General features: G+C 38.6%; 1 protein-coding gene across 3 annotated transcripts in view; it reads left to right on the forward strand.

Moving 5' to 3' along the window:
* Positions 1 to 26,015, forward strand: part of COL4A3 (collagen type IV alpha 3 chain) — a 56,152-nt gene that overhangs the window by 25,127 nt on the left and 5,010 nt on the right. For 2 of the 3 annotated variants that reach the window (XM_042041803.1, XM_042041804.1), the window contains 33 exons: positions 692 to 745; positions 1,119 to 1,160; positions 1,861 to 1,948; positions 2,312 to 2,347; positions 2,684 to 2,848; positions 3,052 to 3,144; positions 3,885 to 3,980; positions 4,329 to 4,399; positions 5,587 to 5,775; positions 6,618 to 6,786; positions 7,680 to 7,772; positions 8,261 to 8,365; positions 9,229 to 9,326; positions 10,777 to 10,927; positions 11,047 to 11,160; positions 11,910 to 12,077; positions 13,169 to 13,258; positions 13,843 to 13,977; positions 14,421 to 14,519; positions 15,201 to 15,290; positions 15,655 to 15,794; positions 16,788 to 16,914; positions 17,191 to 17,271; positions 17,890 to 17,988; positions 18,914 to 18,964; positions 19,947 to 20,132; positions 20,756 to 20,886; positions 21,326 to 21,398; positions 22,712 to 22,783; positions 22,905 to 23,024; positions 23,760 to 23,858; positions 24,438 to 24,650; positions 25,307 to 25,484. In XM_042041803.1, coding sequence (XP_041897737.1) covers positions 692 to 745; positions 1,119 to 1,160; positions 1,861 to 1,948; positions 2,312 to 2,347; positions 2,684 to 2,848; positions 3,052 to 3,144; positions 3,885 to 3,980; positions 4,329 to 4,399; positions 5,587 to 5,775; positions 6,618 to 6,786; positions 7,680 to 7,772; positions 8,261 to 8,365; positions 9,229 to 9,326; positions 10,777 to 10,927; positions 11,047 to 11,160; positions 11,910 to 12,077; positions 13,169 to 13,258; positions 13,843 to 13,977; positions 14,421 to 14,519; positions 15,201 to 15,290; positions 15,655 to 15,794; positions 16,788 to 16,914; positions 17,191 to 17,271; positions 17,890 to 17,988; positions 18,914 to 18,964; positions 19,947 to 20,132; positions 20,756 to 20,886; positions 21,326 to 21,398; positions 22,712 to 22,783; positions 22,905 to 23,024; positions 23,760 to 23,858; positions 24,438 to 24,650; positions 25,307 to 25,484 — 3,716 coding nt within the window. Of the gene's footprint in view, positions 1 to 691; positions 746 to 1,118; positions 1,161 to 1,860; positions 1,949 to 2,311; positions 2,348 to 2,683; positions 2,849 to 3,051; positions 3,145 to 3,884; positions 3,981 to 4,328; positions 4,400 to 5,586; positions 5,776 to 6,617; positions 6,787 to 7,679; positions 7,773 to 8,260; positions 8,366 to 9,228; positions 9,327 to 10,776; positions 10,928 to 11,046; positions 11,161 to 11,909; positions 12,078 to 13,168; positions 13,259 to 13,842; positions 13,978 to 14,420; positions 14,520 to 15,200; positions 15,291 to 15,654; positions 15,795 to 16,787; positions 16,915 to 17,190; positions 17,272 to 17,889; positions 17,989 to 18,913; positions 18,965 to 19,946; positions 20,133 to 20,755; positions 20,887 to 21,325; positions 21,399 to 22,711; positions 22,784 to 22,904; positions 23,025 to 23,759; positions 23,859 to 24,437; positions 24,662 to 25,306; positions 25,485 to 26,015 lie in introns of all 3 variants that reach the window. The other variant, XR_006018314.1, reaches the window with a different exon arrangement.

Consider the following 26,015-nt stretch of genomic DNA (forward strand, 5'->3'; position numbering starts at 1 on the left):
TGTATCTTACTATATCATCTTTTTCATGCTAAAATGACCTTCACAGGCAGTCTAAACACATTCCAGTCTGACAAAGAGCACTGAATGACAGACCACAAAGCTCTACTGCCTCAGCTAACAGAAATAAAACTTTCTGTCATGACAAAGGCATGTCATTGCTCTGTTCCCATTTCAGCTTTACTCACTAGCAGTGCATTCAACTGCATGAGTCTCCAAGAAGTCCCTCTCCCTTGCCTGTATTCACTTGCAGAAAGCCTTAGTCTGCACTGTTTTCCATCCTGGTGCTGCTGACACCTCTTGAGAGCAGCGCCATCCCACAGACTGACTTGAGTTCTGGGGGAGGGTGTTGAATGTGAGAGTCTCATACCGTGTTCAGTTTCTCCCCTTCAGAAATAGTTTGCAGAGGGAGAAACAAATCAGCGACTTCTACATTTGTGCCATTCAGAGCAGCTCCCCTCTGGGACTGTTGGAGTGTGCCATAAGAGAGGCAGGTTTGGATGGGACACCTGCAGCTTTTCCTACAGGCATGGAGCTGTACCTCAAACTGGGTCTTTCACGGCAGTTTCTTCCCCTGAGCAAGTTGCATTCACTTTGCCATCACCATGAAAGATTAAAGCTTTTACATTTTAGGTCTTGCTGATGTCAGTGCTAGAAGTTTAATCCTCATAAAATTGTGTACTGTCACCTGCAGGGCCAAAAGGGTGAACAGGGCAGGCCAGGACTGGCTGGAAGGCGAGGAGCTAAGGTATTGTCCAATGGTTTTTTTATCGCTTTTGAGGATGAGGATAAGGTATGTTTGGGGGTTATGATATAATTTTATGTATCATTGTGTTTCACTTGGCCTGAGAGATGACAAATAAGGATATCATGGAATAGGGAATGAATCAGCTAAAACAAACCATGTGTTTGAACTGGTGTCTGTCTATGTCTGCTGATGACTTCCTGTAGTTTTTGGTGTATGCAGCTGAATGGTTGTGTAAGGAACAGAGACAGGAAGAACTGGTCAGGAGCAGAAGTTTTTCTTTAATGTTTTGAGCAATGTACCGAAGTAACAGTGGGTAAATGTCATTACACATATTGTTTTTAATAAACAAACCTATCTTTGTCCTCTGATGAAGGGCATGAAAGGAAACACTGGTCCACCTGGAGCTCGTGGTCGAGTAAGTGTAAATTATTTCATACATCATTTTTCTAAACCATTAGAATAATCCAAACTGTCTGCATGAGCCAGTAATGGATGTCCTGTGATGCTCTAATCAAGCATGGCTTTCACAAAGTACTGATATTGCTGGGATTCTCACACAGGTGATATCTTCCTTCATATGGAATTGGATATAGGATCTGTGCCTGGTTAGACCTCACTCAGATGAAGCAATTTTGGCAGGAGATTCGACTGTCAAAGAACAGTTACAAAAATTCATAGGAGTTAATATTTAAACCAATTTCTGATCACTTCCAGAACAGGTGGCATTCATTTTAAAATCCTAAGAAGACTTTTTAAAGAAAGCAAGAGTTGCTATGAGTACAATTTCCCTGTCTAGTCATGCTGTTTCCCTAGTGGCTTTCCTAAAGGCCCCATGTGCATCTAATGGAAACCTTTGGCCTAAATTGTTCAAAAGAAATAGCTTTGTAAAAAGCTGAAGTGTTTGTGATATTGACAGAGTACTAAAAAGACACTGCTTCTAATAACAATTATTTTGTCATTTCTGGTTGCTTGTAATTAGTAAGGTCTTGTGGGCTCAGAACATCAGAATTATGAATGAGATCAAAACACTTCTTTAATCAAATGTTCAGTGTGAGGTACTGTGCTTCTCTCTTCATTCTTGCAACTCTTTATTTTCTCACCATCTTTCTCTTGAGATGGAGTATTATGATTATGTGGTTGGTGAAAAAGGGGATGAAGGACCCCCCGGACCTCCAGGACCAAAAGGTCAACATGGCATGCCTGGTGAGTGGGACATCAAAACTACAATTTTGTTGCAAGAACAGTCCACTCAAAGGGCTTATTGCAGACTACATTTTAAGCAAACTTCTTCTGCCTTTACCAGAATATTTCCTGAACTCACATATAATTGCTAACTTGAAAGGTAGCCTGAGACTTTGATTTATAGCAGTATTTCCCCTTTAAAATAATTGTCAATATGCAACAGTTGCATGAGTGGTAGATGCCCACTCAGGCAAAACCAAGTTCATATTTTAACTTTTAAGCTTAAAATGCGAAAGATCAAAGTTTGTATTCAATGGTATTGAATAGTGACTTTGCAGAATATAGAGTGGTTTACCTCAAGCTTTTAATATCTTGATTTTGCAGGACCACAGGGTCCTCCTGGAGCTGCCGGTAGACCAGGTATGTGCAGTAATCCAGTTCCAATAATAAAGTACATTGTTCTTCCTGTCTGTTGCACTGAATCAGCTTTGTGAAATGTTAATTTCAGATGACTTTAAAAATATCTTTAAGTGGTAAAAAATTGTCACCCAAGAGCTTTGATGGGTCTAATACTTAGGTTAAAGATCATTTTAAAATGTCTAGATTCTCACTGTGATTAATAAATTTCAAGATAAAAAAGATTTGTGGGATTAACTTGGTGTGATTGTCGGTCACTCATCCTATTGAGTACTTACTTTGCTTTGGAATTCCATTTCTTCTTTAACTCTGTTTTTGTATTTTTTCCCCTTTGGTTAGGTGTGTCAAGACCTGGTCTGAGAGGTCCCCCAGGATTTCCTGGGCCAAAAGGAGCTAAAGGAGAGAAAGGACAAACTGGCTTGTGTATTGTAGGCCCTCCAGGACTGCCTGGTATTACTGGCAGGCCTGGTTCTATTGGATTACCAGGTCCTCCAGGAGAACCAGGTACTTCTAGTTGCAGGTGTTACGGATTTTTCCAAGTAGCTCTCTCTTTTAAATGAATTGTTGAATATCTCAAGTTGGAAGGGACCCATAAGGATCAGAATACTGTCTCCAGCTCATCCCTGCAACTTTTTTCTCTCTTAGCAAGTGGAGAATTGTGTGAATAATCTGCTGATGTAATGGTTTCATGATAATTTCATTAACAGGTAGAGTAATATTTGGAACTGGCCTACCAGGACTTCCTGGAGAGCCAGGGTGTACAGGACCTCCAGGACCTCCAGGAGATACTGGCATGAAAGGTCGGTTTCAAATAACTGTCTCTCAGAAGTAGATGGTACAATCCAGTAATCTTCATGGATCATCATTATATATTTTTTTAAATTTAATTTACCTCAAGTCATTTGCTGAGTTCAGAGTTTTAAGAACATTCATTAGGAATTGCAAGATGTCATCCTCCCCTTACATCAACTGAAAGAGTGCTGCATGTGTCAGTGCAGTACACCAATGGTACAGAACTGTGGCAGGGTGTAGACCTTCGCTGGAACAAACAGTTCCTACAGATTGGTAGGGCCTGTACTCTCCTGTTGTTATGTTCATGCTGACAGTTGGTGTCTGAAAGAAGCTGCAACTTCCACCCACAGGAGCTGCTGAATCTCTTTGCCCTTTGCTTGTCATTAGAATGACCCTGAGTGTTATGGAGCTCTGTTAGTTTGAAGCGTATGTCCCTTTCTTCTTTTGAGAGAATTTGGCTTATCAGTAGAGTGACTGTATCCAAATTGTTTGCTAAAATTTGACTTGAAAAAAATCAAGAGATTTAAACCAAATGTTTCTGTCCTTTCAATTGACTGTAGTCAGTTCTGATTGACTGACTGACCACGGGTAGTTTATTACTGTGTTGGAAGTGATCTTCCAACAAAATTAAGGCCATGATTCTACCACTCCTGGCCAAAAGGTGTTAGCTATAACAAACTAAGTAGCACATTAGTTAAGCTTGAAAATTACTTGCTGTGGAGCAACTCATGATTTATTTTCATTCTAGGTGATGATGCTCTTGTGTGTACTGATTGCAGCTATATTTTGGGAATACCTGGTCTTCCTGGTTCTCCTGGGCCTCGTGGTCAGGACGGCATGCCTGGTAAATTGTCTTGTTCGTAATAGGATAGTAGGAGTGTAAATGATTTTGCTTCTAGCATGACAATCAGGTGTGGGCATGTGTGCAGCCTGCAGTCCTTGAACTAGCCCTGAGGTGATGATGAGTGTGAGAGCCTGGTGCAGTTCCCTCTGCTAATACGAGCACAAGCCCTAAAGGACCTGAGCACAGAGTGCTGATAGGCTTAGGTGCAGCCTAAAGCCAGCTCAGTCTATGATGATGTAGTCAATGTAACAACAGAAACAATGAATGCTGGGTGCAGTTATTGGAGCTTGTTAAAATCCATGTCCTTGTTTTCATTTTTCTTTAAAAAATATACTGTTTCTTTTGCAGGTAGAGAAGGAACAACAGGTCCAAAAGGTTCTCCAGGTTCTCCAGGAGCACCAGGGTTTCCAGGGGCTCAAGTAAGACTGGTTTTTCAGATTAACATTCAGATCCCACGAGAATTATTTCAGAGAAACCTCATGGCTAGTGTTACATGCAGTGTTATACTGGGTGATCTCAACAGGTTTTTTCCTGTAGTAATGAGTGTGTCTGCATGGGAGGCAAGGCAGAGAATGTGATGTATGGTTCACACAGCTCTACATGAGCCTGGTTGCTCAGTGCAGCAAGTTGGCCCAGGCAGTGAGGCAGGTGTGGTTAACCCATGCTGCATTTCATTTCATGGTGCTGAAACTGCTTGTTCTGTCTGGTATGGGTAGTCTGTAGTTAACCTTTTGTTCCTTTATGTAATTCAATAATCATGGCAGTGGCTGTAAAGCATATATGAATTTTTGTGTGCTGTGATCTTTGTCAGACTTCTGACTTCTCTTGTTTCCAGCATACTCAGGAGTTGCTAAAGCCCCAGCTGTGCAGAGAAACTTGCTTCTCATAATACACTCTTCAGGGGTGCAAAGGACAGTCCTTCCTGGGAAATGTTATGAAGAGGGAAGGCTGCCACCTGCTGCCACACACATGCCATTTGGTTGTTCTAACTTGTGCCTGTAGTAGTAATTCTTTATGGGAAAGTACAGCCAGTGCTATCCAATTAAAAAAATCGTGCACAACTATTTGTTGTGGTGGTTGCTGTACAGATGCAGAATGAGTCTGCTAACAGGCTTTGCCAGGAGATGCCTAAGAGTTCACGAGCCCAAGATAACTAGAGCGCAGTGTGCTTTCAGCTTGTACTAGTTTTGGGATAGTATACCCACTTTGTAACCTGTGGGGGAGAAAAGGGATAGCGAAGTTAAGTATGAACAGAGCCAGCTATGGCACTTAGAGTGTCCCTGGGGAGATATTCCCATGTGGAGGAGAAATCTCTAACTAGGTCTTAAAGTCCTTCTTTTTGTGCCATGGTCTTACCCATTAAATTATGCTACATTACTCCTGCTTGTAGTAGCATAAATGAAATGGTAGACATGTCAAAAGATGTAAAGGCAGGAGAAAAAGAAAAAAAACCCAAAACCCTGTTTCATTGAAGTGTGCCATTACAGAGAATAAAGGTGAGAATAAGAAGAACCCCTCTGAGGTATTTAATTTAAAAAAAAAAAGAAAACTTGAAAACAGATGACATATATCTAGCACTGAAATTCTTTTGATAATTCTATTCTAGGGACCTCCAGGTTTTAGAGGAGATCAAGGAAGTAAAGGATCAAAAGGTGAGCCAGGATATGTACATCCAGAAGGGCCAAAAGGTGAGCGAGGAGATCCAGGAGTCAGGGGAGACAAAGGAAGAAAAGGTTCAAGTGGATTTCTGGGAAGACCTGGCTCTAAAGGATCCAAGGGTTCTAAAGGTGAAGAGGTGGGTATGCACTGTTTGCAATTAATATGGAAGTCATGGAAACCTAAGTCAGTATTTTATCTTTTACAACAATCTGTTTAATCTATGCAGTTATTTCAATTGGATATCCCCTACCTGACTGAGAGTACTGTCCTCAACTATAACCACCAATATGCATGAAAGAATGAGAGGAAATACTCTGATGTAATACCAGAGAGAGATGAGGCCAGAGTAGGTACACATTGCTGAAAAACCTCAGCAGGATAGTGAGGTGTTAGTTGGATATTTATACTGGAGCATTATGTTGGATTTCTATGATGGATAAGATCTTTTTTAAAAATATTTTCCTGACTACTTATAGTGCTTAATAATTCAGTCTTTAAGGGTTAATCTTCAGTGAGGACTGACCATAAAACTAGAATCATTAGAGCAGAGCTCAGCAGAAACAAAAACTAACAATTATTGTTGTGTTATGTTGGCTGAGAAACTGTTAACATAATTCAGATACAACTGTCTCTAAGCCTGACTCCACAGTATTCAAGGAGAATCAGAGCTGAGGTGGGTTTGGTTTTTTGCCAAATGTGTTTTAAAACAGAAGACAAGTGTACAGTGCAACAACATAGTGATTGGAAAAAATCAGGCAATTGTATTTATTTGTACTGTTTCCTCTGTCTTCGTAACCATTGATATTCAAATTTGTATTCATTTAATTACATGTAAACCAGAGGAAAACTTTTCTCTTAAATTATCAGAGCTACTCTGTTATTGAAATAATACAAAATTATAGTCAGAGAAATGGGTATTTTGTTAAGAAAGCTGGTGTGGAAATCAAGTAATGCTTGGTATACATGTGTAATCATTAGGGATTGGCTGGATCAAAAGGAGATCGAGGACTACCTGGATTGCCTGGTAGACTTGGGCTTCCTGGAGAAATGGGGCTTCCTGGACTGCCAGGGTATGGACCACAAGGAGTAAGAGGTTTTAAAGGCTCTAAAGGAATACCTGGACCACCTGGATTACCTGGAGAAGCTGGTTTGTAACTTAGCTATTTTACTGTGTTTTACCTATGTTAAAGAGTTCTTGATTAAAATTGCAGAGATAGATTGAAGTCAAAGACATAATTTATGAAACATGGCAAACCTCTCCTTGCCATGGAATTTCCACAGCGTTGTCCCAACTTTGGTCCCTCCGAAGACAATAGCAAAAGTCTTAGGGTCATAAGATAATTGAGGTTGGAAGGGACTCTGTGCATGAAGAGGGGGATGAAGTAAAGCTCAGCACAGAGACATCTATGAAATCAGACCAAGTTACTCAAGGCGTTATCCAGTTGGTCCTTGAAAACCACCAAGGACAAAGACAGCACACTGTCTCTGGGCAACGTGTTGCAGTGCTTGACTGTCCTCACTGTGGAAACAAAAGGTATTCAAATATGCATCCAGTCATCATCGTTAGTGTAAACTAAGTCAGCAGGGTTAAATATGAAGGGCATCATAATTTTTGAGTGCTGGAAACGTAACAGTGTAGGTCTTTACAAGCAAGCATAATCTGGAAGAACTCACCTGAATGGCAGATACAGTCAAGGTTGCTTAAAAATAATGCCCATTGAGTCTTTACGATATGGAGTTGCAGATTTAAGCATTTCTCAGTTGCATCATTTTCCTGGTGACTTTTTCCTTCCTTTTCTGGGTCTTTACTAGACTGCAGGAGAGCTGAGAGGAAGACTGCAGGTGTTGATAAAATGATTTTACTTAATGAAGCCAGGATGTGAAGGCTTTTCAAAGTCTGTTGGAGTTTCAGAAACATGGAAACTGTGGAAGACTACATTTTTAGCCAAGGAGATTGATCACTAATATTTTTGAATGCTTGAGATTACACATTGCCCAATTATATGCCCTTGTAATATTTTATTATGTATTTGCTGAAAGGTCTGAAAGGAGAGACCAGTAGGGCAACTCCATTACCTGCATTGCCGGGACCTCAAGGACCACATGGTTTACCTGGACCCCCAGGAGTGCCTGGTGAGTACTGCACTAAATCAGTAAAACAGTTAAAATCAGAGATTGGTTAACAGTCAGGTTAACTGCAAGGCATCTTTACAGAACAATAGTCCTTAAAACTGTCCTGAACAGCACAGGAAGTTTTTTGACAGCTTTATGGTAGCTTCTGTTCTTATAGTTGCTTCTGTTTCAATCCTCATGCCTATAATGTGTGTTTTTAACATCTCAAGAAATGGAAAATTTGTGTCTGCATGTAGCTGTTTCTAGGAGTCTGGAATTTGGCCAGGTTACATAAAAACTTAACTCACAGACTCATCCATGCTTTGGTACTGTGAATGCAATTAGCATTTTAACTGCGAAAACCTGCAGCGAAGGAGAAATAGTGTCTAAATTGTAATGTAATCAACACTTGTGTCCTTATTAATAATGATAAACTCTAACACACCTAATCTTACAAGTTGATGTTCTGTGGTAAGAAAATTCACAGTTTACTTATTTTGTTTGTACAGGTAGGGTTGGAGCAAGAGGTCAGCCAGGTGATCCAGGACATTCAGGACCAACAGGTGACACAGGCTTTCCAGGACTTGGGTTTCCTGGAAACCCAGGTCCAAAAGGTAAAATACTGGTTTTGATCTTCTTTTAAAATAAAGCAAAACAAACAAACAAACAATCTCTTTTTTTTTTTTTTAAGTACACCTTAAAATAATTAGCAAGTTAAAAAAATAAATCAATGAACAGACAGATAAGTATTTTTAGCAGTCTTGTAATTTACTGCATTAAATCTTAGAAATTCCAAGTTTGAAATATTTTGAAGTATTTCAGAGTATCAAGTATCAAAGCTGAGAGTAGGGAAATATTTTAAAAGACATTGATGCTTTCTGGAATACTGCCCAAACAGGTGCAGCTATCTCATCTGAGTGCTTAATTCAGATGGATTCTCTTTACCTGGATATGTGTTACAGAGACAGAGCTGTATAAGTGTCAGTACTTTATTTTTAATCAATTTTGGTTATGTACAGTGCAATACCTGCTCTAGTGTGCAGGTAATAGAAACCATTTTCAATACTGTAAATTTGGCCATTCCTCATGCAAAGTTATAACTCCCTTTGAACACTAGAAATACTAGGAAATTCTCATAATCCTGTAAGGACAGGAGGTAACAAAAAAGCTTTTTTACAGTACTAAAACTTGTACCAAGCTGCTTGTTAAAGAGAGCAGTAGGGAACTGACATTAGTATGGCTTCACTTGAAAAAAAATGGTGATTTGCTTCAAATCAGTTAATTAACAAGTAGTGTTACAGTCACTTTTGAGTGAGTATGTAAGGAACAAGATGCTGTGTGTCACATCAGCTCTGAAATCAAGATGCTCCCTTCAGTTCATGCAAGCTGCATTAGTGTCAGAGGCTCATAACTGCACACATACAAATACCTTTTTGTAAAATAAAGCATCTGTACTCCCATTTAATTCCTTTTGCAGGAGATAAAGGACTTGCAGGAGGCAGAGGGCCACCAGGTCGTGAAGGAAAGACTGGAGATCCAGGCCGAGCTGGAAACCTAGGACAACCAGGACAAAAGGTTTGGTTAGAAATACAGCACAGGCTTTTCCATAGGTCCCATTCATTAAATTTGATACTGAGCAAATAAATTAAAAATTGTAAGGATTATAGGAATTCCTTTATTTCTTGACTAGTGATGCACAAACTATGAAATTAAATTCTTTCTATAAAAAGGGGCTCAAGCCAAAATTTTAGATCCAAATACAAGATTTCAGAACTCCAAGTGTTTGGCATGTTTCCCTACTTCAGCTTTCAGACCACAAGGAGGATATTGCATTGCTTACAGCAAAAAAATTAGGGCCACAACTGCTGAAAAGATGCCTATTCAGAAATCTAATTAAGCATATATTTAATGGAGGTCATTGACAAGTGAGTATGTATTTCATTTAAGCAAGTGCTCTGTTGAATTGAAGCATGAAGAAAGTAGGTTGGAGGGAATACGGCAGCTACTCTTGCTGATTAGCAGAAGCTAATTTACTGATTCTTGACTACTCTGTAATTAGGATTCAATTTTGAACACAATATTAACACCTAAATGATTTGAAAACATGGCATTTCTTTTTTTGTGTGGTTTTTTTTGTGTGTGCCCATATGTCATTCTTTTGTGTGGTTTTTGACATGACAAAGGAAGTGGGTTGAGGTTGGGATTTTTATTTCTGTTTATTTAATTATTATTTTTATTCTGTGTATTTCTATTTAATCTGGATTTGATACCACAGAACATCTGGATGTGAAGTGGCCTCTGTCCACTTATAGCTGTCCAAGTCCAGCATTAGCTATACTATATACTGTCCAAGTATAGCATTAGCGACTGGTATAAGTTCAGGTCTACTGACCTGCTTTATGAAAGTATTGATTTTCTGGTACTCAAAATAACCAGCAGTTCAGTCAGCTAAAAAAACCTACTAATTCAAACTTTCCAGTCAGGGAATACACTTGGGACATTTGTGATAAAACCAGTCTTCATGGAAAACAACGTTCAGAAGAATGATTTTAAAAAGCCCCAACAACTGACCGAGTATTCTGAGATGTATCTGAGTGCTGATTTTGATCATCTAAATAAATATTTTGATAAAAAAATATGACTATGGTATAAAAAATAAAGGAAAAGTTACATTTGCACAAACTTCACCCCCACTTTCAGACAGAAGTCTGAAGCTTTTCACAGCTACAGAAAGCATTCCAGTCCAGAAAAGACCAAATGGAGGGAAGTGTCTTGCATTGCTTAGTAGCAGCTTCTTAGGGTTAGAAGACAATGTTTAAAAGCTATCTAGATGAATTCCTCAGGGGGTCAATAAGGAACATCCAGTGATCTGCTGAATTGAAGCCATTAGAAATTACAGTGTGAAAGATCCAAAGGAAATAAAGAGAATTACCCTAACAAAATAAGGTCATTATTCCCACAGAGAAAATATTTTGGCAGATTTGCAAAGCATAGAAGATTGTTTACATTTCTTTCTGTGTTGCAGGGTGACCCAGGCATGGTTATTCCTGGAGAGCCAGGAAGACTGGGTTCACCAGGAGGCCATGGCAGTCCTGGCTCAAAAGGTGAAGGTGGACTTCCCGGACTTCCAGGCCTACCAGGGCATCCTGGACATGATGGTGATGATGGCCTGAGAGGTAATGCTTTCAGAGATGCTCAGGGAGCACAGAAAGTTATTTTAAGAAAAGCTAAGTCAAACAATGGTCACTCAGCCTGAAACTTAATTTGGTTGTGAATCCAGTCTCATTTCTTTTAGGAAATCGTGGCTCACCTGGACTTCCTGGAGACCCAGGTTTTCCAGGGAAACCTGCTGAATGTCTTATTGGCCTGCCAGGTTTGCCAGGTGGCCAGGGAGCTACAGGCCCACCAGGTAGGACTTTCTGGCCCAAAAAGTGCCATTTGGCTGGGTGAGTTTGTTTCTGCCTTCCAATGGCCTGAGGGAGCTGAAGTTGTTTCTGGATATTGCTAATAGAATAGTATGCAAGAAAATATGAGTTCATTTCAAAAATGCTCTTTTGGGAGGAAGCACATGCACTGATAAGATGGATTAAGATTCAAATTCCATTGGACAGTATAAAGAGTAATCACAAACTGACCCAAATTCCACAGGAAAAAGGATATTTCAGTCATATCTCTCCTGTAGGACTGAACTTAGATTCTGTGGTGCAATGGGATTGATAAAGAGATAAAAGAAAGGAAGAGCTCAGCTAGGTAGGAAAACAATTTAGGGTCCCAAAAGTACCTGCCTGTACTGCATATTATTTTCTTTTTTAAAAAAAAACATACTCAGGTATGCAGCACATTCCTTCTATATATGACCTCAAAAGGATCTTTTTTTAATTTTTTTTTAAAGAATAAATACAGAATTGGTGGCGTTTTCATGTTTGGGTGTTTCTTCTTCTTCTGAGAAAGAAAATGCTACTCTCACTTTTTCTTTCCCTCTTTTCAAAAAACCCAACCCACAGCCCTCGTAAGATTTTCTGAATGTGTCTGTTGCCTTAGAGATCTCATGTTTAGCTTCAAACAGGCAGAGTTCAAGAAGAGTTTCGTGCTTATGATGTAAAGATAGGGATGAGGTTTGTTTTTCGGACAGACTGCACTGTTTTGCACTTTTCTTAGGAGGAAGAGGTTTACAAGGTTCAAAAGGAAACCTAGGTCCTCCTGGTTTGAGTATCCCGGGAATCTATGGAAAGCCTGGGGAACCTGGATTAATAGGTCTTCAGGGAAATACGGGATTACCTGGTCCCAAGGGACAGTCTGGAAGGCCAGGCATCTCTGGTTTGCCAGGTAAGGATTCCCCAAGTATTTGTTTTGATGTAACAATTAAGTGAGTCTTTGCAGAAAGGTGTTTTGCAAAAAGGGCACAAAAATGTCATACTTTTCCAGACTGAAAATGCTGAAATGTTTTTCCATCAAGAGCTTTCATTTATCTTTGAGATTTTTATGGAAAACTAATAAATTATTCTTCCTTAAATGATGAGCATATCTTGAAGCTCTGTTGACTCAGTGTGGAATTTTCTGTATCACTGAGAGCAGTGTTTTACGTAGTTTTTTGTATGGTAATGTCCTTGCAGTAGGACATGAAATAGTTAATATTCAAAGCAACTCCCCCAGCACAATGGAAGTGGAAAGTGTTTAGTTCTTACTCAGCATCCCTTTTCAAGCAAATAGTTTGTAATGCCATCTTCTTTTTCTTAAAAGTTCTGATCTTGAGCTGACAGAGTTGAGTCCGATCAAGCTCTGTCACTAACAAGAGCTAACTTCAAGTAAGTTAAGTGATCCCTGTAGAGTTGATTTGTTTGGTTTTTTTCTTTCAGAAATAGGTTGAAATTTTTTTTCAAGAGTAAAATAAATCAGTCATGTAATGGTTCTTATTTCTAACAAAGGTTTTTCCTTAATATGCAATCATTACACTGAAAGAAGGAGATGGTAAATACCTTTTTATATTAAGAATCTGTAAAGCTTTTGATAAACATGTAGCACTTGACTTGGTCATGCAAACACAGACTTCTGATGGCATTTGAGGGAGTTGTTACTTCCCAGCTGGTCTTTGACTCATGATCCAGAAAGGAGTGTCATTCCCATACATCTCACGACTGATCTCTCAGCCCTGTGTGGACATCTCAGATACATTATCCTTACTGTCAGTTATTTCATTCATTGATAGGAGCTGTTGCAGCTACTAATTTCGGTAATTTGGGGGTTTTAAGTCATCATCCTGTGGTTAAAGATGGGAAAAGTGGCTTGGACTGTTACAGAAATGGAGAAGAAATAAAATAAGCAATTAAACACTGAAATGACAGGCATATGTGTAGTTTTCTGAAGTAATGTTCTGTTTAACTGATCAAATACTAACAAATATTGCTTCAATTCCACAGGTGCAAGGGGAGATCCAGGTGTAATGGGACTGTTAGGAATTCCTGGATCCCCTGGCATGGTTGGAATACCAGGCAACCCGGGAGTGAGAGGCAAGTGATCTCTGTATCTGCCTTCATTATTACTTAGAATACAGGAATTTCAATGCTCAAGTTAGTCTTGTGATCCATTTTTGTGTGTATTACCACTCCTGAGAACAGATGTTGTACTGGAATTTCTCTGAGTCTTGGTAAATCTCTCTTCTGTATATGTGCAGTCTGCAGACTGAATGACATAATGAGATTTTTTTAGCCGTTTTGACTCACCACCTTTTCTTTTCTGTTTTTTTTTTTTAAGTGGCTGGTGGTTTGGTAAATAAAGAACAGACAACCTTTTTGCTGTTTTTTGCTGGTTTTTTTCCCATCCTGTGTGGATACCGTTATTATATTTATTCAACAGACTCAAGATGATATGTTTATTCACGATAAGAAATTATTTCCATCTCTTGCCATAATCTGTACTCATAGGTATTTTATTGATGATTGGAGCAGTTAAGAAGCTAGTTTAGGTTGTTAATTTGGAATATATATTTACGTATGTAAATTACAATTGCTCTTGAAGACTGGTATTATTTGGTTTCCTTTATTATATCATCTAGTCAGGTCTCTTCAGAAAATTTCACTCTGTTTTCTTTCAGGTTCTCCCGGTTTCCCAGGAATAAAAGGAAGGAAAGGGTTTCTTGGAGAAAAAGGCGAACCAGGTGATAAAGGTTTTCCTGGACCATCTGAGACTTTGGTTGGTATTGGGGACAAAGGAGAACGAGGTTTAAAAGGTACACATTTGTTGTTTTGTCACTAAAAACTATTCAGGGTTGTCATCTGTTTTGCAGTTACAGTGGACTATAAAATATGTAATAAACTGACTCTTCTACTGAGAGTACTCACATGGTTTTGAAATAATTATTGCTAAACACTAGAACTGCCTTCTTATTTATGGGATAGTTGGATATTACGTTGAATATTCAGTTTAATTTTAACAAGTCCTTATTCCTTCGAAAAGCTCTTATTTTAATGCTAAACCAGTAATAATGTCAATAGTACCAGGAGGCTTATACACTTATAAGCTTGTGTTTTGCTTATGTGTGTTCACAGAGTGAAAATCCTATGCTCTGCTTCTGTTTCATTATCTTAAAGAGTTACAAAATTTTAAACTTTGTACAAAACTTGTATTCTAAGATGTTGTTTTTAATATTTTTTAAATGAAACTTTGTTTTAGGAGTTCAAGGCCGAATGGGTCTAAGGGGAGAAAAAGGAGATGTTGGTGTGCAAGGTCCCCCGGGTGTTGATGGGTCTGAAGGAATGCCTGGTCTACCAGGTATGGAATGTGTATATTGAAAAATTACTGTGCCATGTGGACAGGGAGATACTATTGCCCCAATGCACACCCGCTTGGCTCCAGAAGCAGTACTACATTTTCTCTATTAACTCTCAAGCTTTCCTGAGAATGCTGAAACTGAGCAGTTTCAAAAGCTGCTATTTGAAAATCATAGCAGCTATCACCAAATGATTTTGTTTTCTTTCAAATATAAACCATTGTTTGGGATGACAAATAGAAAATTATATTTAATCCTGAATAAGAATAAAGTCTAAAAGCTGATGAAACCAATTAATAGAAATTAATATTCATAAAAAGTAAAGAGAAGTCTGAATTCTCAACATTATTTTAAAATTAATTATAAAAAATGAATATTACAATTGTGCACAGAAATATTTTAGGATTTTTTATTATCATTTCAGTGGCTGCCTCTAAGTGCTGTGGTCACAAACCTTAATTTTAGTGTTGATACATAAGGTGTTTGTTATTTCTTGACTTTCTGAAAACATCAATGATAATTTTATCTGTGTCTGGGGCAAAAGACCCCATGTTGATTATCTATAAAATAGTAATATACCAAAAGAAGGTGTGTGGTGGAGGATTTTGTATTCATGACAGCTCTAACATCCAGCTAGTGTCTAAAGCAAACGTGAAGATGACATTTATTTCTTCATCTTGCAGGAGCCAAAGGATTTATGGGTCTTCCAGGGATTCCTGGAGGACAAGGATTCTCAGGTGCACCCGGAGAAAAAGGGGACATGGGAATTCCAGGTCATTTTCTCTCAAGCCATATTACAAATTCATAGAGCTCTCTAGAAGCATTTGCACAGGTCTGAGCCGTTACTGTGAGCACACCACGCAATACTTAGACTGGGATTTATTCTTTAGTATGCATAGACTTACCTTTACCCCAGCATTTCCCTGACTCACAGAATGCAATTCTCCCTCTCTATCTAAATTCTTTAATTTATATATTGTTACATGTAAGAACCTCTTTTTAGAAATAAAATCACTGATTAAATTACTGTAATGAAGAATTAGTATCTGTATATGTAAGCAACAGCTCACAAAACATGAGGTGTGATACGCAATTATGATCCTTTAAAAAATGTTATCAGTATTGGTATTTTTCCAGGTCCAAAAGGCCAGAAAGGATCTCCAGGCTTTCCAGGACCATCAGGTGACCCTGGTCCTCCAGGCTATGGTGGCTTTCCGGGTGACAAAGGAGATCCTGGGTACCCATCAGCTGGGCCTCCAGGAGAACCTGGTCCAAAGGTATAAAGGCAGTGGAAAAATTTTCCTATTAGGCAGAGCCTTTGAATATAGAAACAGAACAACAACATGTAAGCAAGAGCTGCAGAGTTTGTAGAAATAGATGATTTGTTAGTGGTAAGAAATAGGAAAATTCTATTGTGTCATTACTCAGGAGGAAATTTTTATTTCATTATATTTTGCTTCTTTTGTGCAAGAATTTCTTATCTATAAAGATGGAACATCTTGAAGTAACTTGCTTTCTGTAAAAGTTCATTAAGATCAAGGATGTTAAAAAGTGGAGCAAAACATCATCTTAGCAAGTGCAAAAGTTTTGTAATCTAAGCTTTTACTGTTTGGTGTTGATAGTCTGGTAATATCCTTGCAGAAGATTAATTATTTTTTTCTTAGCAGTATATATTACATTCAGCATATGTTATGTTTGGTCATATGTATATATTGCAAAGAACAAACCAGTATTTTTAAGTTAGATCAATTGGATAGCTTAACTCCACATATTCTAGTTGTTGAATAACTGGAAGTCTTTTTTCCTATGAGATTATCTGAAATGCGTGGCTGAGGCTGTAAATTCCTCTCTAATTCCTGTAATCTGTCTAAATTATTTGTTTATTTTCTGTATTAGCTGGGTAGCCCCAATGAGATTACTGTCAAAAAAGTCAATAGGAATTCAAGTTAAAAAATACACATTTCAGTATTTTGTATAGCTGCATATTACCTATGCATTTTGATGTTTGGATCAAAAAAATAAAATTGAAGGGAAAGCTGTGCCAGGGAAAATATCTATAAACAAGCTGGTTTGTAAAGGTTAAAAGTAGATCTTAGCTATGTCTGACTGATCAGTGGTATTATGAGAAGACCTCATATAAGTCTGCTTTGGTTTTTGTCTGAAAATCCTAATGAAACATGATTACATTACTTAACCTTTAAAATTGCATGTGATTTTTTTATTCTTCAATGTGATTCTTTACCTGTTTGTGTGCAACTGCTATTTCTCAGGGAGATCCGGGTCCCCCAGGAGTTTTTGGCAGCAAAGGAGAAAAAGGCTCCCAGGGTCATCCAGGACTTATAGGAGAACCAGGACCACATGGGATCAGAGGGGAAACTGGAGGTGCAGGAATCCCAGGTATGGGGTACTTTTGGAGGGATGGTGAGCTGGTGACATGTTTCTAGAAGAAGATAATTTCTCCAACTGTGCAGGGTGCCTGGGTGGGGCACATCGATTTATATTGACTGCTGTAAGCCTCAACAGCTCCTTTGTGGTCAGGGCAGCCAGGCCAGCTTGCATCACCTTGAGAACTTTTGCAGGTGGCCAAAGCAGAAACAATAGCAAAGCTCTTAAACTGAGTCTGGACCTAGGGATGATGCCTTTTACCCTCTGCCACACTCTTTCTTCTTACAGGAGAGTGTGGACCCCCTGGAGATACTGGTGTTAAAGGATGTCAGGGCCACCCAGGACAGCAGGGAGTCCCAGGCCCTCCTGGTATGGTATATAGCATCTCTCCTATATCACTGGCCTGGGTTTGGGATTTCATTTCATTGAGGCTTTATCTACCTCCTTTTAACAGCCACTTTTTAATGTTATCGGTTCAGCTGAGGCAAAAAGTTCTAATTTTGTTTCACTACTGGAAAGCTTTTTGCGCTTTTTTTTTTTATAAGTACATATCCAAGGGTCTCAAGATGTGATATCCACGCAATTATAAGAAAGGCTTAGGTTCTTTAGATTCTACCTCCTAAAAGAGAATGATACACTAAGACATATGTAGATGAAGAGAAGAAAATTAACTGGAATAGAAAGAGGAGACAGAGTTGTAGTTGTCTTTTGCTAAAACAAAAGAACTAAAAATATATCTCAGGGGCAGTGTGTAAATATGCAGCAACAGAGAGGCATGCATTGCAGGCTTTATTATGTCTGTAAAAACAGTGGGTGTGTTAAATCCACTAAAGTCCAGTGAGTTCAATACAAGCTATATGCTGCTCTATACCAACAAAGCTACACCTATCTTTGAAGTAGCTGAGTTAATTAAATTTTAATAAAGGAGAGCCAAATCTTCTCACTGCAAAATTATGGAAGTAAAAATTATATTGTGGTAATTCACAGGTGCTGTTGGAGTCCCTGGAAAACATGGACTTGTTGGTGAAAGGGGTACTCAAGGTCAGGATGGTATGCCTGGTCCCCCAGGAGTAAAGGGAGAACCAGGTAACACAAGTGAAATATTTTCATTCTACTTTACAATTGTTTTTTTCTGTAATATACTGACAAGGACTGTTTAGAAAGGATTACTAAGGAGCTTCTGTAGAGCCAAAGCTCAGTTTATAAGTAGAAGATTATACATGATTTTCTTTGTAATATTTGTACATGCTGTCAACAACCCAAGTGCATTATAAATGCTCTATTCTACGTGTGATTTGTCGTAATGTCTGCAAGAGTTGAAGTATTGCTGTTAACAGTTCTTATGGTTTTAATCTCAGAGATAAAAAGAACCAAAATCCGTTCCAAGGAGTCTTCTGTTTTATGTGAATATAAAATAAAAGGAATCACAGTGTTTCCCTGCATGAATAGTGAAAGTTTCCATGACCTAGACCTTGGGTTGTGAAACCTTTCATTTAAATGTCACTCCTGTTGTTATCAGTATTCAGACAGATTTAGTCCAACACTGAATTCTGACAGAATTTTACACTGAAAATATTTCTTTGCATATTGGTATCAAGAAGATACTGAGAAAGCATCCATGGTATTTAGAAAGTTTTTCGTATTAACTTTGAAGTAATCACTGAACGTATTTTCTTTTGGAAGTATTTACATTTATTTTTCTGTTTTTCCTAATAATGAAGTTAAATGCAGATATTTTCTTCTGTTTTTTTTCTCTGAAAAAAGCTTCTTTTAGTAGAAGGTACCTCAAATATGATTGACCAATAAGAGTTCCTCCTATAAATCAAAACTTTAAAATTTAATTTGTGTTTTTGTATAGAAGAAATGGAAATAATAAATTTTATTTTACATATAACTAAACTTTGCATTTTGATTCAGTGAATTCTGAAGAAATGTATGAAATATTACAAAACTGTGATGTTTCCTAGAAATTATTTAGGACTTTGAGTTAAAGTGACCTAATGTTTTATAGGACCACCAGGGAGAGGGATCCCTGGCCTTCGAGGCATTCCTGGACGTACAGGTGAGCTGTCTTTTCAAAAAGCTAAATTTTTAAATCCCAGAATCATCATCAAGTGCCCTCCTGCTTTCAGATACTTGAAATGGCACTAAGAGTGTCAGAGGAAATCAGGAGTGATTCCGTGCTTTTGATCAATGGTTTGGTCCTAAATATTAAATGTCAACAGTTGTTGCTTGTAGAGTTTAGACTATTGTAAAAGGGAAATAAAGAAGCAGACTTCTGTGGTCTTGTGAAGGTGACATACACATTTTAGAGCTTTTGAAATTTTATGGTAATACATAATTTGACTAACAGAGTATGTTAGTCTTATGCTCTTAGAGCTTAGAGCTCTTATGAAAACAAGATCTTGCTGAATACTAAGCATACTTTTAAAAAGCTGCAGTGGTTGCATTTTAATTTTGTTCATCTTCCCTTTTATATTGATAAACAGAAGGGACTCTTTCAACTTTTGAGGTTTTACATTGTATTTCTGGTGCTGGTAGAAATCCATTGACTTGCTTTACTTTTAAAAAGTAAAATAAAGCACTCTAAGATCAACTTCAGAACAATATCCTTTTGGAATAGTCTCTCATTTTGTTTCATTCATATTGATGCTTCCAGCTGGGATTTAGTTTAAAAGGATTTGTTAGTTCTGATGAAGAAAGAAGCACTTCTTTTACTTATGCATCAATAAATATTCCCTTCTATAGTCTGTTTATCCTTCTCACAAGTTTATTTCTTGGGATGAACAATCTTTGAAGTGGAGTGGAGGTTTTTTATTTGTGTGGGTTTTTTTTAATTTAAAAAAGTGCTGTGTACCTTGCAGTGAGTCCTGTCTTCTCACAACTATTTTGCTTTAGGGTAGCAAGGTGGCTTTGAGGACTTCTCTGTACTAAAAACAAGGGCTGAATTCCACCTTTGTGGTATAGGAAACGCATATTCTGAGTCATTACATCACCTTACTGTCTTGACAGCCTTCCCTACATGTAATATTCACACTTTGCAGGAATCAAAGGGGACATGGGACTGCCTGGTTTTCCTGGGCCTCCAGGTGTGAAAGGTCATCAGGGAGATCAAGGACCTGTTGGACCTCCTGGCTTAGTGGGGTTACCTGGATTTCAAGGTGCCACAGGCATGGCAATCACTGGCCAGAAAGGGAACAGAGGTATTCCTGGTGCACATGGAAGACCAGGTGTGTTTTTAGAACTCCTTATTTATCTGAAATGATATACTGATATCCAGAATTCAAGGTTGAAAGGGGTATTCCGCCAAGAGAGTTTCATATTTAAACAGGTCCTTTAGCAGTTAATGCAATATTACCATTGCAAACAACATGATCTCTGCAGTGGCATTTAAATAAAAATAAGTCTAAGCTTTCCAGTCCACTGGACTGCATTATTTTGCTTTCTTCCCATGTGGTCTGTGGGGCAGCTGAGATCCATCTTTAACTGAGATAGCTTGAGTGGCACTTCGGGACATGGTTTAGTGGAGGACGTGGCAGTGTTAGGTTTACAGTTGGACTTGATGATATTAAAGGTCTTTTCCAACGTAAATGATGCTGTGATTCCAGGCTTAGCTACAACTGGAGGATATTCAAAAACCTATAGTGTTAAAGACTACTGTAAATTCTGATCTCAGATTAAATTAGCAGGCTAAGAAAAATTCATTGATTTTTTTTTTAAAAGTGTGTGTATTTCCTTGGGAATCACTGCGGTAGTAAACATGAGTATCATTATGGAGCCACTGAACGTTGCACTGAGCTGTGTGTAATCTATGTGAAAAGCAGTCTTTACTAACTCTGATGTTTCTGTATAGGTGCTCCTGGTTTTCCGGGCCTTCCTGGTCTTTCCACTCTCAGCGTGAAAGGAAGCAAAGGTGTCAGAGGGGCAGATGGCATACCAGGGCCAAGGGGCCCAGCTGGTGACGTTGGCCCTCCTGGTCCCAAAGTCAGTGAAAGGAATATTGCTTCTTACTGCTTTGATAATCAGCTCTTACCATGAAAATAATACACATTAAAAAACCCTCCAAAATCTCAAAACAAACAACAAACCCAGACAAGCATCCCCTCCCCACCATTTTCACAAAAACACCTTGTAATAGAGGAAATACCAAAATGGATATGAGAAACAGGTTTTATGGACTTAAGTGGATCAATAAGAATTGGTTTTTTTAATTCCTGGTATGTCATTTCCTTGGCTGTTCTGTATTACAGGATAATATGAACAATAATATGACTATTTCTAACATGCTTGAAAGTAGAGCAGATAATTCTAGTTGCAGCATATTCTGTGAACATAAAGCTTTGAATATTCTGAAAAAAATAAAATGTGTTTCATAGTGTGGAGATGCTGCTCCTGTTTATTACTGATGTTTTCTGATTTGCAGGGAATAGAAGGTCGATCAGGCTATCCTGGTGCTAGAGGGCACCCTGGATTTCTTGGATTCCCAGGTGTAAAAGGTATTCATAAATTTATCATGTACACTCCTGTGTGCCAAATACAATCTTTTGCTTGTTGAGTTATAATAGTATTTGTGTATGAGGGGTTCTAGAGACACAAGGTTTTGCCATGAAGATCAGGTCTAAATGAAAGCATTCACTAAGAGAGTTTTCATTGAGGTACATGCTCTGGGTGTGTCCAAACTGACATTTAAGTGAGGAAGGGCTGACACATCAACAACCTCCACTTCAGACAAATTCAGAACAGTTTTGTCTTTAGTGAGTGACGAGGTGTGTAAGGACTTTGGCACTGAGTCTGCTAGTTGGAAATACCCCACCACTGCTAGAAAATGTGGCTTTTCGACAACCTCTTAGCTACAGAACTCAAGAGCGTTTAATCATAATTACAGCACTTGGTCCTCTGTTTACTGTAAGAATAGTCCCAATTATAATCTAATTTACAGTTTATCAGCAGATGAACTGTTAAATATATTGGCTTCATTAATTTCATATTCCTGCGGGTTAGTTGAATCAGTAGCTGGCTACAAATCCTTTTAATTTAGATGATTTTCTAGTGATTTAAATATGGTTTAAATAAAATAGGCCTGTATTACTCCTGTATTCTCATTTTTCAATTGCACGATTTACAGTGACACAGAATTTCATTACTTGTTCAACCTACCTGTTTGTGATCCATGCTGACTATTGTGCATTTTAAATTTGTTATTGGCAAAGTCACCACACAGACAGTAATCTTACTTCCTTAAACAACAAACTCTCATTTCACGTATGTCAAATCTCCTGAGGTAATATTAAAAATACTTTTTAATTAAGTTTTTTGTTTCAAGCAGAACTGTGGAGCATAGTCTGAATATAACCTCATATTTTGCATAGTGAAAAGAATCGCTTATCAAATGTCTCATCAAAAACTCTACAACTCTCTTAAAGCCTTTGGCATAACTGACAGTAGGGTTAAAGGGAGCTGAACTACACTTGAAGGCAGCACTTAAAGGCGCGAAATCCAGTGACAAAAACATGTAAGATAGAAAGGACATAGTCTAAAGCTGAGAATTTAAACTAGGTTTATGCACCAACCTTTATATAGACAGGCATGACAGTATCATCTTATAAATTGAGTGCATTCAACCTATAAATTGTATAGTTGCAGCAGAGGTGCAGAAACCCCCTTTCACATTTGAAATGAGTCTATAGGCTATGTTACCCGTTGGGAACTTTGCATGGATTGTGCAGGACTCTTCAATAAGCCTCTGAAACTTTGACAGTTGTTTTGACATTTTAAACCAGACAGATATGTCTTCAATCTTCTCTTTTAGGAGAAAAGGGTAATCAAGGACCCCCAGGACCACAAGGTGCAGAAGGGCCAAGGGGACCAAAGGGCCAGCATGGTAAGCAACCTTTCTCCTTCCAATACCGGCTGACTTAGGCTGATTTGTTTGTTTTGTTTTGTAGCTTGTTTTCTTTCTTTTAATGCAAAGCAATAGATCTTCATTATAATTTTGCTGCTAGGCCCACCTGGAGTCTCTGGGAAAATATACTCCATCCCAGGAAGCAAGGGTCCTCCAGGACTGCCAGGAACCCCAGGAACACCAGGTGATCAAGGAATTCAAGGGATTCCTGGACTACGAGGTGATTTTTATTATTACCTCTATGCATGTCTGTGTGTGCTGCTTAGTAGAACATTTTGGTTTGGTGGGAAAACTTCTGCGTAGAAAATTGGCACATCTTTAAAAAAACCTCACCGTATTTAAAAATAGCTCTTTGTACCTTGTTAACACCCTAATATTTATGACCTGTCCCATTCCACCTGCCCTCCACCCTTGCAGTGAGTGAGTACATCCCTCCAAATAAGCCTAAGCAACATAGTGGATGAAAACATTCCCCATTTTCATATAACCAGAACCATGCTCAAGGTGTTCGTCATTTGTTGGGGGGAGGGAATTACCACCTGTAATCGAAGTACTGTAGATGTGCTCCAGTAGGATTGTATCTGTCCTAGTCTGAGGGTGGGAAGGAAAGGAGAGGCTGGCTTCTTCTCCACTGGCACCAGTAGTGAAGCCTGCCACAGCTGTGAGAAATGGGGAAGGAAGGAGCAGGTAGGATGAGGTGAATATGCAGTGGGTATCTAGCCACCCTTTCCAGTACCACAGCTTTGCACCCCAGGAAGGGAGCTCCTCAGCAGGGAAGGCTTGCTAGAAGGCATTTGAAAGTCTGAAAACTTAGTCTGAAAACTAAGTAAGTTCAGGCTTTTGTTCTAACACAGCTAGATTTATGTGGGGATTTTAACTTTATTTTTTAACAGTTAATAAAATCTAGAATAACTACTGCTGTAAGTTTCTGGGTTTTTTGTTGATTGCAATTTAGGACCTAAAGGAGTAAAAGGTCTACCAGGAAGTTTTGGTCATCCAGGTCATCCAGGACTGCCTGGTCCAAAAGGAGACAGGGGATTTCCAGGACAAAGAGGTACAGGAAAGTGGACATCTTTGTTTGACTGGTACTACTCAATTTACAGATAAACTGTACTGCTGATTTCTGTAAATCCTTCCTCTCCCACATACTAAGATTCTGTAACATTTACAGTAGCTTTAGGGACCCCTGTAAGCACATTCTTAGCTTTTGACAGATGCATATTCACAAATGAAATAATAATTTACAGAAATATGCCTTGACTGTGCTCTTCTGCTATTATTCACTTCTGTTTAGTCACCTGAAATCTCTAGGTACCAGGGTGCCTTTTCATTACATCAAAATAGAACTAAATATTTTTATTTAGGCACCACAAAATGTTTTTAAGTTTTTGTTGGTAAAAATGGCCATGTTTCTTTAAAATACCTCACTATTCCATGAAGCTATGCAGTGTAAAGTTACCTGAGCTAGGTCTGAAGGAGTTCCTGTATCTGCAACAAATAATACCAATTTTTAAGTTGTATCTTCTTACTGGTAATTTTTTTGTTAGTTTTCAAGCAGTTTCACTAATTTAAAAGAAATGAAAATTCAAACAAAATTATAATATTTGCACACATATTTATTTCACCTCCCCAGGACAACCTGGACTGATTGGCTTTCCAGGTTTGCAGGGGTTACCTGGATCACCAGGTACTATCGCTGCTGGCCCAACAAGAAGAGGGTTTATCTTTACCCGGCACAGTCAGACAACAAAGATTCCTTCGTGCCCACATGGGACATCCCAGATCTATGTTGGCTACTCTCTGCTTTTCGTACAAGGAAATGAACGAGCACATGGACAAGATCTTGGTACTGTATTGGTAAAAAATTTCAGATTGTTTTCTTAGAGTCCAGTAGTGCTAAGTTGTCATGAAACCAAATTTAGAGTAAGTGTCTGAGATAAACATGGGTTTCAACCATCCATCTCCAGAGTGGCCTGGAGTCAAATCAGGAGTCATGATTTAAAAGGCACCTTTCTTTCCTGCACTCCTATACTCCCTTGGTGATATTCTTAGAGTTTTTGAGGAGGAATTCAGTTACTTATGGATAGATGTCTAGTATAAACCTTCACAACATTTGCGCAGGGCTGACAGTAGTACCACAGGATGTTAAGGAGAATCTTGTGGGTTTTGGAGCCTAGATGGGATGCCTTAGGCTGTGAACAATGTCACCGGAAGCTTTTGTTTAAGCAGCTGAATCCCTGACCCTGTGTCAAGGACTGATACCATTCAAGAAGATTGTATTATTTTAACAGACTTTGTTCTTACCCCTTGTTTATTATATAGATATTTTTGTATAAACCAGAAGCATTTTGCTTTCAGATAATTTTACTGTACAGACACTTCTTACAGTTACCAACTGTTTTAATTCTTACTATAGTAGGTTGGGTGCCATCGTGTGTCTCTTCTGGTCACTGCAGTAAATATAATCTATCTGTCACAAACCCCTCCTCTTTTGTCTTCTAGGAACAGCTGGTAGCTGCTTGCAGAGATTCAGCACCATGCCATTCTTGTTCTGTAGCACCAATGATGTTTGTAGCTTTGCTTCTCGCAATGACTACTCATACTGGCTGTCCACTGCAGTGGTAATGACACCAGACATGGCACCCATTTCTGGCAGGGCATTAGAGCCCCACATAAGCAGGTAAGAAGATTGGAATTTTAGCTCTTCTGCCCTGGAACCACAGAGGCATCATAAATTGTTTTGAGTGGCAAATCTGAGGCAAAGACCTGCCCATCTCAGCCAGTACAAGCACTGACTTCAACAGCCTGGTTTACTCACCTAAGTATGTCAAATATTCAGTGATACTCTCAAGAAAAGTTAGAATAAAGGTAGGGTCCCCACCACAGGACCTATTGCTGCAGAGCCAACATAAGAAAATGGCAAACAGTCCTGCTGATGGCAGGGATTTTTTTTTTTTAAAGACCCTATCACTGTGTATATCAGAGACAGACTAAAATTAAATAAAGACAGCTTTGTTATTTAGAATACAGCACAAATCAAGTTCTGGTTTCAATTCCGGATGATATATTTACTGTAGTTGGTAAAGAACATTGTAATCTGGGCTGAAGGTTCTCAGCTATTAAACACCCTTGTGCAAGTGTGGCCCTCTCTAGTTGCTTAGAACAGCTGAGAAGTATGAAGAGCAACTTAAGAGAAAAATTCTAAAAGCAT

The sequence above is a fragment of the Corvus kubaryi genome, unplaced genomic scaffold, assembly GCF_017639235.1.
Source record: "Corvus kubaryi isolate FWS band 111438036 unplaced genomic scaffold, C.kubaryi_AGA036_p1.0 37397, whole genome shotgun sequence".
NCBI lineage: Eukaryota > Metazoa > Chordata > Aves > Passeriformes > Corvidae > Corvus > Corvus kubaryi.